The 13,829-nt window shown below is 54.8% G+C and overlaps 1 protein-coding gene across 3 annotated transcripts in view; it reads right to left on the reverse strand.

Moving 5' to 3' along the window:
- The window catches only part of KIAA1614 (KIAA1614 ortholog), a 37,072-nt gene that overhangs the window by 3,897 nt on the left and 19,346 nt on the right, over positions 1–13,829 (reverse strand). For all 3 annotated transcript variants that reach the window (XM_061183049.1, XM_061183051.1, XM_061183050.1), the window contains 5 exons: positions 9,915–11,410; positions 7,919–8,075; positions 5,983–6,244; positions 2,894–3,021; positions 2,006–2,190 (listed from right to left, as the gene is read on the reverse strand). In XM_061183049.1, coding sequence (XP_061039032.1) covers positions 2,006–2,190; positions 2,894–3,021; positions 5,983–6,244; positions 7,919–8,075; positions 9,915–11,410 — 2,228 coding nt within the window. The remainder of the gene's footprint in view (positions 1–2,005; positions 2,191–2,893; positions 3,022–5,982; positions 6,245–7,918; positions 8,076–9,914; positions 11,411–13,829) is intronic.

Here is a 13,829-nt window from a genome sequence, read left to right on the forward strand (position 1 = left end):
GAGTACAAACCACACTCTGTCGTCTAACTATGCCTGCATGCTGCCTCTCTGGGAGAGCCTGTCTCCCTCACTGAAGGAGAGAGGAAGCTGGGGAGGAACGGGCAGAGTGGCTAACAGCCCGTGGAGCACTTTGCAATGGTCAACATATGCTCACAATGGCCATCTCCCTGTGAGGACAGACAGGCACCCTCCTGAGGGCCAGAGTGGGGAGAAACTCCTCCTCCCTTCCTCTCGCACTCATGTAAAATCCATCAGCAAATAGTCAAAACTACCTTCAAGTCAACCAGACCCCGGCCACTTCTCACCACCTCCACAGCCACCCCAGTCTAAGCCGCCACCACCATGTCTTTCCTGGACTGTTGAAATAGCCCTAAAAGTGGTCTCCCTGGTTCCACTGTCACCCCACTAGGGTCTATTCTCAACACAGCAGCCAGTGAGCCTGTTAAAGTGTTCAATCAGAGCATGTCAGTCCCTGCTCCAAGCCCCTGGTGGCTCCTGTCTCACTGGCAAGAAAGTCCCTTCTGCCCTCAGCTCAGTCTCTCTCCCCCATTTCTGGGCTCAGCTGTCTCCCCACCTTTCTGCCCTCAGCTCAGTCTCTCCCCTTCACCCCTCTCTGTCCAGCTTGACCTCCTTGCAGTTCCTCCCACAGGCCAAGCTCATTCCCAGCCCTCAGGGCCTCGCACTGGCTGTTCCCTCTGCCTGGAACGCACTTCCCCAGACACCACATGGCCCACCCTCACTTCACTCCAGTGTCTGTCTGCTCAGGGGTCTCTTCTCAGAAAAGCTGCCCCACCGGTACTCCCATACTCACTCCCCTTGGGCCTTATCCTGCTTTATTTGTGTTTGTTTCTTAGTACTCTTTGCCATCTGACATACATATAACACATTATATGTATATATAAAATATATAAATAAATATAAATATAAATAAATAAATAAACATATATATATATTTGTAGATACAGTCTAGCTCCCTCATGAGAACGCGTCCTCCTGAGGATGAGAATTTTGTGTTCCATTTACTGCTCTATCCCCAGTATCTACAACACCTAGTAGGTGCTCAACGTATATTGTTGAAAAATGAATGATGGAACATACGCAAGAACTCGCTGTGGTCTGCAACTCTGGCAGCAGGCAGATTTCAGCCAGCTAAATAATCTTGACCTAGGAGATCAAAGCAGAGGACTAAACCCTCCACGGCACAGCCCAGCCAGGGCAGCTTTGAGCGTGTCTTTCTGTGTCTGTCTCTCCCTTTCTTCCTCCTCTCTCTCCTCTCCTTCCTACTCCTGCATGTCTGTCTTCCTTCCTTACTCATCTCATCTGAGAAATGTATGTCAAGGTCCCTTGCCCTGTGATGGATTCTGACCCGCAGACCTTGGGTAAAGGCCTGGGGAAGTCATTTTGCCCTGCAAGATTCATGCGGCAGGGCTGAGAGCTGGCCAGAGTGCAGAAGGATGTTCACAGCCCCTCCCTGATCCTGCCAGCACTGAATCAAGACCTAGCAGGCCGCCCAGCCAGGGGCCTGGAGCCAGGATACATGCGAACAGGCCCGGCAGGAGCCAGCCCTGAGGGAGGGGCCTGGATGCACAGACAGGCAGGCACGGTCCATGTGCCCAGACATACTCCTCAGCTAGAGGAGGGGAACCAGTTAAACACACCAGCCACATCAAAGGGATCCAGAGAACCAGACAGCACAAACAACCTCCCTCAGGCTCTCCAGTGAAAAGATGGCACTGAGATTCTGATTTCAAGATGGACAGAGGGACAGTGGAGCAAGCCTGCCATCTCTACCCCCTTGAGGGGAGAATTCCAGTCCTTTCTCTGAGAGGCTGTCTGAGCCCAGAGCTCATTGTTCAGCCAAAGACAGGAAACGGAAACAACCACAGCCAGAAGGCACTGCAGTGGTTTGCCAAGGCCCCAGGGCTGTGGAGCCAGAAAAGGGAGGTGGGGGGTGGGGGTGGGGGTGAGGGGGAGTGGGGGCGGGGGGGGGGGCGGCGGGGCCTACCTGAGTCCCGGCGTCCATTCCCAGAGGCCACACAGAAGCCGAAAGTGCCCTCTGGGGAGCGCTGTAGCTGCAGCTGGCTCGTGCCATCCGGGAACACCTCCACCATGCGGCCCACGGCGCGAGCCAGGCCCGGGGCACTCACGTCCTCCACGCTGAGGGAGCGCCGGGGCGGCGCCTTGGCTGGCCTGTGAGGGGCCGGAAGCGAGTGAGGGCAAAGAGGGCCAGCACTGGGGCCCAGCCCCTCCCTGGCTGAAAGACGGCGGAGGCCACGAGCCAGGGCTGCGCCTGGCGGGTTCCCACAGCCGTCTGAGGCTCCGCAGAGCAGGCTGCAGACCCAGAAGCCCCTCCCCCGAGAGCAGTGGTTGTTAACCTTTTTAGGTGTAGAGATCTCTCTGAGAATCTGGCGAAAGCTTTAATTTTACATAAAACTTCCAGGAGTTAATGGACCCCCTGAAGTTCCTCCATGGAGCCCCGGGTAAGAGCAGCTAGCCTAGCAGGTCTCATCAGAGAGGGTGGATTTCTCTAGGCAGGGTCACAGGGCGAGGGCCTCTTTGGGGGCCCTGTCTCTGGATCTTCAGTCAGATCTTTAGCTGGGCTAAGGAAGCTCCCTGAACATTCTGATTTCAAAATGTCATTAGATAGTAGAGGGACGGAGGAATCAAACCTTCCAACTCTACAGAAACCCCAACCCCTGTCCAGTTGCACAGGACAAGGGCACCAATGGGCTCCAAGACCCCTGAGGCAACTGAGGCACAGGTAGCCAGCCTCACTTTCTCTTTTAAAGGGACCCCCCCCTCGGGCCGTGCTGCTAAGGCAGGAAGGAGTTAAGCATATAGCTCCACTGTCCATGCCCTGGGTTTACGGCCCAAACCACTTGCCCACTCTTACCTGTCAGCTGCATTGTGATCCCCTGGCTCCCCTACCAGGTAGAGGTTGGACCGGTCCACCTTGCCACTCAGCAGCGAATGGAGGTTCTGAAAAGAGGCAGCTTTCCGACGTTGGCGAGAGGGTGACACCTAGTGGGAAAGGCCCAATATTGCAGGTGAGAAAAGCCACCTGGCAAGGGGTTGACAGAGGGGGGACCCCAACCATGAACCTGAGGGCCTGCTAAGAAAGTAATGGCATAAGCTTTTGTCATTACTTCAAAGTGCTTAACAGGAATAACCATAACTTACTTAAGGAGATAGGCCTATGTAGGCGTTCTGAAGCTTCAAAGTAAAAAAAAATTTGGGCTGAAATCACAACCGAATAGGGTAATGCTAATTATCTCACTTATTAAGAAAATCTAATTTTTTCCTTGATTATGAACAAAGGGTGAAATCAAATTAATCACAGAATAATAAACACAATTGTAGAGTTAAAGTCTTAAATAGTTTGTGATTCTTTAGTATCCCTTTTATGATCGCTGACGTTAAAAATTTTATCAAGTATGCACCTTAAAACACTGTGCATTAAAAAGATGGACAAGACGAAAGTCCCTCAAGGAGTTCTCACCATGATGGGGGTGAGGTGAGCATGGACAGGTCAAAAGCCCTAAATGCATGTTGTAAGTGTGAGGCTAGAAGAACGGACAACACTGCAAGGAAGCAGAGACAGGCTCAGCTCAGGAGGCTCCATGGCACTGGAGGAGCTGACGCCTGGGCGGGGCCTGAAGCATGAGCTCTCCAGGTGAAGACGGAGGTGGGGTGTTCCAGGCAGAAGAAATAGCAGATGCAGAGATGGGAGAAAGCATGGATGTTCTGGAACATACTCATGGTCTAGGTGGCTGGGCTGCAGAGGTGATGGGAGACAGGCTGGAGCCAAGGGGCCACACCCGGCAGGACCTTATATGACCTGCTGAGGAGCCACTGAGTGATGTTAATCAGAAGAGTTACAAGGTCAGATCTGTGTTCTAGAAACTGAACCAGTGAGGAGGCTATTCCAAGGGTGGGGGTGGGAGGCAGGGAGAGGCCGACTTTTAAACAAATATCGCACACATTATTTATCACATTGGAAATCCGTGCTCTCAGGAAGATGTATTATCAAGAAGCTTAAGAGGGGGCCCTGACCTTGCCTCAGGGCTCCGGAGGGCCTTCTGAGAGAAGTCAACTCAGAACGGAAAGACAAGCAGGCGTTCCTCAGGGAAACGGGGGAGGGGAGAAGGGAAGAGCCTTCCAGATGCAGGTGCAAAGGTCAAAGAGCCATAGCCACTAGAGGACGTGGGAGCAGCCCACGTGGCGAAGGTGCCCACTGCCCACTCAGGAGGGCAAAAGGAAAACCAAGCCAGGGCAGCAGCCATCCACCCTCTCACCACACACACTTGTCAACACAACAGTCTAACAGGAAGGTGTTCACCCTGAGATGTCATGAATATACCAGGGTGAGATGGAGTCTTCTTTCATGTTCTTTTTTCAGTTCTTGAACAATTCTTTCTGCTGCGCAGTCCTCCTGGCACTTGCTCCCACTCTTTCTTGGCCAGCTTACTTCCTAACTTTGCCCACTTGGCTTACATTGCCCATAACCCCTCTCCTACACTAACGGGCTTTCATTTCCCTTGGGTTTACAGAGATTGAAGCTTTGATGGCCATACATCCTGGCACCACGGCTCAGACACACTGGGGACAAATCTAACTTCATGAGAAAAGCAGCAAATTTCTGGAGCACAATGCCACTCTAGGCTTTTGTCCCCAGCTTGAGATGGCTTTGCTTTTGTTTCTTTGTCTTCCATTCATTCATCCAGCAAATATTTATTCTGTACGGGGTGCAAGACAACCAATGGAATTTTCATTCAGCCTGCGTTCTCTTCCCTACTTCAGCCTGAAGAATGAAAGGCTCCAATGCCCCAAACTGCAATCGCCTGCTTCGTTCTGCCCAGGGGAGGGAGCAGGGAAGAGAAGAATAGACATAATACCTGGAAACACCTGGAATAGAACAGCACTTTCAGAGACATAGCTGAGTTAGGTGCTACTGTTGGTTTGCTGTTGGTTTATCCTCTAGCACGTGGGAGGGGGAACTTCAGCAGGTTGCCCTGCATTCACTCACTCACTCACTCATTCATTCACTGTGTATTGAGTATGTCTACCATACTAATCATCATACTAAATATTTGGAATATAAAGATCAAGTAGTGTCTCCACAGGGAATCACATTCCACTGAGGGGACAAAGACAAAAGTTAAAATACTATGTGACAAGTTTTGTGAGGGAGGGAAGCACAGGATGAGAAGGGAAGACAGAGCAGAGGTGCCCAGCTCAGCCCAAGGAGGGACTGGAAGGGGCTTCCTGGAGAAGGCAGTGCCTTCAGTGTTGATGGATGAGCAGACGTTAGCAGGTAGAGAAGAGCATTTCCGGGGAAGGTTCAAAGTCAGACTGTGTGGCCTGATTACAGAACTGCAAAGTCAAGGATAAATGGGGTCAAGTGTTAGAAGAGTGATGAGATGAATGCAGTCAGATCACAGAAACCCTTTGGCAATGTCGAGTGACCTGAACTTTATCCTGGGGGTGATAAGGGACCAGTGGCAGGTGTTCAATGAGGGGATGGCAAGGCCAGATTTGCACACCAGAAGGACCACTCTGAAAACCACATGGAGAAAGACAGGGCAGGGATGCTCGTCAGGAGGCCGTTGAGGTAATCCAGGTGTGAAGTGATTTGTGCTAGACTAACAGAGTGGCTGTGGCCACGGAAAAGGTTCCAGAACGATCAGGCAGTCGACACCAGGACTGGGCAGAGGTGGCAGAGTGAGGGCGGGGGTCTAGGATGAGCCCAGGCTGGGGCAGCGGGGTGGAAGGACAGAAGCTTGGGTGCTGCCCACCCCCACTGCGTCCAGGGAATCCATGTCTCACGGATGGACTGTGGGGATGCCAGTAGCTTCCCTTTCTCCACCTGGGACTCCTCGGGCAGCATCCTCAGCACTTCTTTCCTCCTTCCACCTTTCATTCCAATGGTGGCTACACCCCCGCTGGCCTCACACACCCCTCGGCTGGGCCCTTGGGACTCACCGGATGCAGGGATTGTAACGATGGGGCTCTCTTCATTTTGGGGGTGCTGGTGTGTGAAGCCGGGCTGGGCGCAGGGGGCTGCAGCTGCTCCACACTGTAGCTGCGGGACTTGCCCAGCTTGGGCCTTGTGCCCTGACTTGTCAGGGCCAAGAAGAACTTTTTCAGCCCCAGGGTGGAGGAGATGCTGCCGCTGCTTTTCTTGTTCTTGTCAGAAGGGGCAGCTGAGGGCAGGCTGGGTCCCACACTGACCCCTGGCAATGCTCTGAAACGCAAAGGTGGACATGAGGTGGGTGGGAGAGGGCTGGAGGAGGCAAGGGCCCATCCTGTGTGCCCCAGATGGGCCCGCGCCACTGCCGCACGGACGAAGCGACAGCCAGGCTGCAGAAAGAAAGGCTGCACAGACTTCTGCAGGGCACTCTGCTTGGGCAGCCTTTAGGGAGACGCTCAGACAAGACCCTTGGTGTCACACTCAACTATGGGTTCGCTCAATTGTCCGTCCATCCAATATTTCTTCAGAACCTCTTCTAGGCCTCTTCTTGGCAGATAACTGGGGTATGTGATAAACATGACAGGCAAGACCCTTACTCTCGGGAGCTTACAAGCAGCAGACTAGTAAACAAAGGAGAAAACCCACCAGCAACCGATGAGCAGGGTGAAGCGGAGAGTGACACGGTGGCCGGGGAAGGCCTCTCTGAGAAGATGACGTTTAAACCGAGGGCTGAATGGCAGGAAGGAGCCAGTCCTGTCGAGCCCGGAGGTGAGAATTCCAGGGCAAGGGAACAGCTGGAATCACAGCTCTGGGCAGGAAGAGGCTCAGTGTGTGGTGGGTTCAAGGACATAATGGGGTCAGGTCCACAGGACTTCAACATAATGAGCAAGGGGGGAAAGAGGGGCCAGATGGGGTCAGACAGGTGGGCCGAGGCCGGATTACACTGAGTGCTATAAGCCAAGGTAAGGGGTTTGAATTCTATTCCAAGTGAGAGGAAAAACCATTGGGGGGTTTCAGCAGGAGAAATGACACCATTTAATTAAGGTTTTAAAAAGATACCTCGGACTGTTGTATGGAGAAGGAACTGCAGGGGCGAGAGGGAAGGCAGAGAGCAGGGAGGGACTATTAGATTTGTACAGAAAGAAGGAATGCACTGCGACCCGGAGAAATGCCGTCCAGGTGGTTGCAGGAGCTGAAGAGGACTTGCCAGTGGATGAGGGTGGGAGAGAAGGGGGAGGGGGCAGCCAAGATGACGCCCTGAGTCGGGGCGTGAGCTCTGTGTGGATGGCGGTGTGCTGTGTGTTTGCCGGGAGGAGGACCCGGGGAAGCAGCTTTTGTTGAGAGTGATCGAGACTTCCACTAGGCCTTTCAGGCATCCTAGTGGAGATGTCGGGGGAGCTGGATACACGAATCTGGAGTTCTGGGGAGCACATGGGGCTGGAGATCTGGCTTCAGTGGCATGTGAAGCCTCGGGCTACATGTCACCAGGAATGGTGTGTAGTGGAGAAGAGAAGGCCCGGCCACAGGACCAGCTCACCAAGGCTCTGAGGCCCCAGAGCAAGGACTCAGACCCTCAGCGCTGGAGGAGAGCCTGGAAACGTGAGTGCCGGGCTGTTTCCCAGCCCAGAGTCAGTAGCAAGTCCTCTCAGACGGAGAGCCCATCCTGGGAGCACCTCTAGGGCTGGGACTGTCCACGCAGCTGTGCCTAGCACAGTGCCTGGAGCTTCAGGCCATTCAGTGAAAGCTCAGTGAGCAAATAACCACGTACACGAGACTGAACAGGGCTGGCAAAGGAGTGCTGGGGTGCCACGCTTGCACCTAGTCTAGCAGTCCCCCGAGGATGGGGAGTAGTCAGCTTATCACGCTACCACTCCAGGGGGTCTCTTTCCCCCCCCAGTGCCCTAATCCCCCACCTCCTGCATCAGGGCTCTTGCTCCTGTCACTCACCGGGATGACACATGCCCTACAGAACTCGGCTCTGTCCTCTGCAGGCCGCCCTCTGGTTCCTGGCTGGACTCTGGCTCCTCTGAGGCCGGGGAGAAGGTGATGCCCATGGAGCTGATGGTGCCAACAGCTGCTGAGGCGAGACAGCCCTGGAGTCCTCCTGCAATAGCCACAGCATCCCTCCGTTGTCACTGATCCATCCCCATGGGTCATGGGCGGCGGCGGGGGTGGGGGGGTATGTTCCCAACCCAACGACAGAGGCCGGAGAGCCAGAGGAAGATGGAGAGAAGTGGGAGCCCCACGAGACCAGTGGAGGCAGTGGTGAGACACACGCGAAGCAGGGAGGGGTCTTATTTCCTGCTGAACCCCATCACCCCCAGCACAGCACCTCGTGCACAGTAGATGAGAAAGAAACCTCTGTGAAATGAAGGGCTGCTTGTGATAAGCCATGTCCCTCCTATATCAAGAGATAGTTGGGGTGGGGGGTGGATTTTGTATTCCTGGGACAAAAACCACACTCTTGCTGGCTGTGACATCTAACAGCTAAACGATAGCCACCGTTTTTTGGAGCACATGTGAAGTTCTAGACAATGAGTTAAATGCCCTACAGAGATTATTTCATGGGTTCCTAGGAGATGAGTTCTATCATTCTTCTCAGGTGACAGAGGAGGAGCCCAGGACCTCCTGGCTAATGAGAGGAGGAGCCTCACCCGGCCCTCTGCTCCAGGTCTCGAGCAGGTGGAGGCCAGGCTGCCCAGAAAGGTCAGCAGCTCTCAGAATAAACGCCCCGTAGGAAGTAGGGTAGGGGCAGCCAGCAGCCAGCCTAAAGCCCGCCCGAGGGAAGAAAACCACACCTCAGCACAGGGCAGGCAGGAGCTCAGGGTGGGGCCTGCTTCCTCAAGGTTCGTGTGAGCAAGGAAGGGAGAGGGGGAGTGTTTGCTCCCCGCACATAGTGGAGCGTGTGGCCGGCACACCCGGGGCGGGGCAGGGGGGCGGTCGGCATCCACATCCTCAATGAGGTCAGTAAGGCCTGTCACCTCTCTGCCCTCTTCTCCTCCACTCTGTTTCCAAGCCCTGGTTTCCTCCCAGCCATCACAGCCCCAGGGCTGCCAGAGCCCGCGGGCACAGGAAGGCAAGGCTGTGTACATCGGGCCTGTTATCTCTGCCTAAGAGTGAGCTGCCGAGCTGCATACCTCAGATCACAACATCGGGGATCAGAGCCCAGGGGCCGCCAATGCTCAGGATTTGCCCGTGATATGAGGACCCCTTCCAAGGGCAGAGTTGATATCTTCTATCCTTCAGCAGCCTTTCCTGCTGAAACCTAACAGCCTGCCCAGCAGGCTCAGGGGTCTAGGAGGGCTCGGGCACCAGAGAACGACCCCAGCACTGTTTGTAGGAGCTCTGCCCACTGGGCACCCGGACAGCACGTCTGCTTCGCCACATGGAGGAGGTCTCGAGGGCTGGGTTCCTGCTGAATTACTTCACTTATGCATCCCCCACAGGGCCTAGGATGGCGCCTGGCCTGTAACAGGTGCTCAATCAATACTGAATGAATGTGAATGAATGAAAGGACGACGTTCAAGCAGAAGGACCTTAGCCGTGTGATCATTTGGCGTTTGCTGCTCTTAGTAAATCCTGGAGCTGCTGCTTCTTCCTGCTCTGTCGGTAGCAAAATTCTCTTAAAGCCCAGGCCTCTGGCAGCCACAGAGCTTGGAGCTCCTGCACACACCTCAGGGTTCCCGCTACCACCGCCCCCAGGGGGAGCTGGCTAATCCGCCTCCAGGCTGATGTGGAATCCCGTACCAGCCCACGGACCCCGCCAGCTTCCCCAACATTCGCTGCGGCTCTGGGGGCTCCTCGGGGCTGCTATAGGAACGGTGCATGGGTATGTCATCTATTAAGATGAACAGTAAGTGACGACTCGGAGTGCCTGGTGGGCCACAGACCCAGCCTGTGGCCTCCGGTCTAGGACGGCCCTAGCCCCAGGGGAATCCCTTACCATCTCTGTGGTCCTCCGGCGGTGCTGCAGGCTTCTGGCTGTAGGCACCCTTCTCCCCACTGCCCACGAAGATGGCTCCTCCCCAGGGCTCCTGCAGCCCCTGGGGCGTGCCGTTGTTGCAGTGACCGGTGGGCGGGGTGACACAGGGGCTGCGGGGCTGGGGCTGCGGCCGGGTGAGCTCACAGGCCCTGGGAACTACGCTTCTGGAAGAAGGCACGGGGGCGTCCATAGGCTCTCCCTGGTCACCCGGCCTGCGAAGTCCAGCCAGGGCTGCCTTCCTGTGAGACACAGGGGAGGTGGTTTTCTTTGAAGAGGGAGGGGTCGGCACCCAGCCTTCGGGGGAGAGGGAAGCGGTTGGCTGCTGGGCCTGGTGGGGGGCAGAGGGCTCTGCGTGGCTCTGATTCGGGGAGTCAGTTCCCGGAGACTCTTGTCTCTCTACAACCTGGGCTTGTCTGCCTGGCCCCGAGGAGCCCACCTTCATGGAAGAAGCGATGGCATAGGCTGTCCAGGAATCCACGGGCTGAGCCCAGTGATTTTCCGGCCCCGGTCCAGGCTGGGACCCCAGGGAAGCCCTGTTAGAGTCCTGGACAAGAGGCTTAGAGAAAGCATCTTCTCTGGGGAGCAGAGTCCCCTCAGGTGTCTGTCCCGTGCCTTCTGTCACCTCATCCAACACCTCCACTAGCTCCAGCCCAGGCAGGTAGGGCGGGGCCTGAGGGCTCCGGAGCGGCCCCATTTCAGACTTTCGGAACCACCTGTGGCCTCCCCGAGGCCTGGAGGCCCGCAGACGGGGGCTGCTGCCGCGGACCCTACTGGGCTGGGAGGTCCCGGTCTCCTCACTGTCGGTCCTGCAGCTGTCGGAGGTGTCCGTGCTGTCCAGGGCCGAGTCCACCTCCTCTGGGCGCGCCTGGCCCCCGATGTGCGTCTCCCGGATCCACTCGGTGTGGAGTCCGGGCTCGGCAGGGAAGAGCCGGAGGGGGCCGCCCAGGCCCCGAGGGCTGCGGGGCTGCGCCAACAACCCCTCCATCCCGCAGGCGGCTTCGCGCTCCCGGAGGACCCTCGGGTCGGGGGCGATGCAGTGGCCGCAGGCTCGGCACCTCCTCTCGCTGCCCTGAGCGGGCGGCGGCGTGGGGAGGCCCCGGGGCTCCAGCCCGCCCAGCAGCGGGTGGAGAGCCCCCGCGCCCGCGTCCTGGCGCCGGCAGCCGCCGTGGACGTAGTCGGCGAGGTCGGGCTTGGAGCGCAGGGGGCCCTGGTCCGCCGGCTGCAGCCCGGTGCTCAGCACCTGGCGCTGACGCTGCTGCAGCCGCTCGAGGTAGCGGGACTCGGCGTCGCGGGCTGATTCATCCTCAAAGCGGACGTGGGACGGGGAGGCGGCCCGCTTCGGCCACTGCCCGCTGCTGGACTCCCCGCTGGAGGAGTCACTCGTGTTCCCGTTCTGGAGGTTGTCTCTGCAGGCAAGGGTCATCCTCGGGTCCAAGGCTGGGCTTTTTCGCCCATCTCTGATGGGGAGGCAGGAGGAGACAGGTCACGTGCAGAAAGAGGGGAGGAAGGTACAGACTCCCCACTGGGCACCCACCAGCCACCCTCCACCCTGGGGTAGTCTCCCACAGTGCTCGGTGGAACTACAACCCAAAGTTGCCCCCAATCAGGTTCCTCCGGAGTCGGGCAGCAAAGCAGAGCAGCTTACAGGTGCATCCTGATCCTGAACCTAGCGCTAAACAAGATGAACACAACCTTCTTCACTTTCGGCTTTCCCTCTGTTGCCTGGCTCAGCCTGAGTTAAGATGAAACACTATTAAACTCAGGATTGTACAGAAGGATGATACCGAAGTCCTCGTGTGTGTGTGTGTGTGTGTGTGTGTGTGTGTGTGTATGTTTAGGAGAAGAAGCGAGCCTGGCCATCATGGGCATCTGGTGAATTGTGATGAATTGTGGCAATACTGTATTTTTTATAAAGGTTTAATGGGAAGAGCATATTTTAAGTCTCCATGGAGACTGTGTAGGACCTGCAGTCAGTGTTTCTAAACATTTCTGCTCTCAAAAGTATCTACTCAGGGTTCCTAATCATCTTGCTTGGACAAAATTTAGACAGAGTGACACTGGTGTTTCTTCTTGGTCTCTCCACCTTGTCTGTTCCAACACCCCCTCCTGTACCTGCCCCTCCCCAGGCCCTCACATACACGCTTGCCCCGAAAAGCTGTGATGACAATTACTGTGCTAGGAAGAGTCCTCACAGTGTGTCATCAACCTTTGCTCTGGGAGACAGTGTGGCTGGGGGTCAAGTCCTGCTCAGCTCAAGAAAATACCTGCACAAATCTCACACTGGGCCTCTTAGAGCCACAGGTAACCTGAGTTTCAGACCCCTGTGCAAATGGACCCAGTCCTACAGGTCATTTCCTATCAGAGGCCACCTAAGTAAAGACAATGCTCCTCCCTTCCTTTCCCAGCAGCACCTCCCCACCAATCTACTGCTGAGTGGCTGGGATTCACATCATTTCTGACATTTATCACTTCTTTGTCACTCACATTGGACCCCTGCAGTGGCCTCTTATTCATTGGTCCTCCTGGAGCAAAGCTTCATCACACCATCTCTCAAGGGGGACACAGGATCAAGTTCACAGTCTTTGGGGTAAAAATACAGGCCCTCCACATTCCTCTCTGCCTTCCTCTCCAGCTCTGTCCCCCACCACCCACTTGTAAGGCCTCCACCCCATCTACCTCATGCAACCCTCCTGCCACTGTCTCCTGGAATCTTTCTTCTTAACCTGCCTGCATTTGATTCCTAGGTATTAAATCTTACCTGTGTACAGATACCATGTGTGATGGTTCATTTTATGTGTCAGCTTGGCTGGGCCATGGTCAAACATTATTATACTCGATCAAACATTATTCTTGATGTTTTTGTGAAGATGTTTTTTCGGATAAGATTAACATTTAAACTGGTGGACTTCAAATAAAGCTGATCACCCTCCGTGGTTTGATGGGCCTCATCCAATCAGTTGAAGGTCTTAACAAAGACTGATCTCCCCTGAGCAAGAAGGAATTCTGCCAGCTGACTGCCTTTGGATTTGAGCTGCAACTCTTGCCTGGGTCTCAAGCCTGACAGCCTACCCTACAGACTTTGGACTTAACAAGCTTCCATGATACCATGAGCCAATTTTTTTAAAATAAATTTTTCTCTCCATATATAAACACACATCGTGTTGATTCTTTCTCTGGAGAACCTGACTAATACATCTTGTTGATGTCTCCTCCTCTGAATACCCATGTCATTCATTTGTCATCAGAGACTCAGAAGATGTCAGGGCTGGAAAGGACTGCCATGACCACATGACCCCTCCTCGTTTCTACAAAGGAGAGGCCACACGGGACCAGTTCCTGGGCTGACTGGCACCTGAACAGCTGGGAAAGGCAAGTTGCAGGAATTTTTTCTCCCTCACGGAGCCACGAAAATAGAACTAGACATTGACCATACTAATGGTCAAGTGCTGTCTGGAGACAGGGGCCTGGATTTTAGAGACCTGCTACTTCTTTCTAATTACCGAGAAGAGTACCCATGTAGACAGCTATCTATGCCGGCATACTTTATGTGTTATGTTACTGCTTTCAGTCCTCAAAGCGCCTACAAAGGCTTCCCTAACTATACCCTATTCCTAGCACATTTTGTTCAAGCCTGTCTTGACACTCCAACTTCTTATAAATGAAATGTATGTGAGTGAGTGATTGGTTGATTTACTAATCCTTCCTCTAACTGGATGCTTCAGTGATCCTGGAGGAAGGATGCCAATGCTCTCAAAAAGGCTGCCTTAACGTGAGTTCCTTCCTCACCAAATTCACAGCTGCAACAGAAAGACAGATGTGGTATGCAATTAAAAGGAAAAGTGTTCAGACAATAGCAGGAAGAAAACATCCATGTTT

Source organism: Eubalaena glacialis, chromosome 3 (assembly GCF_028564815.1).
Source record: "Eubalaena glacialis isolate mEubGla1 chromosome 3, mEubGla1.1.hap2.+ XY, whole genome shotgun sequence".
Classification (NCBI taxonomy): Eukaryota; Metazoa; Chordata; class Mammalia; order Artiodactyla; family Balaenidae; genus Eubalaena; species Eubalaena glacialis.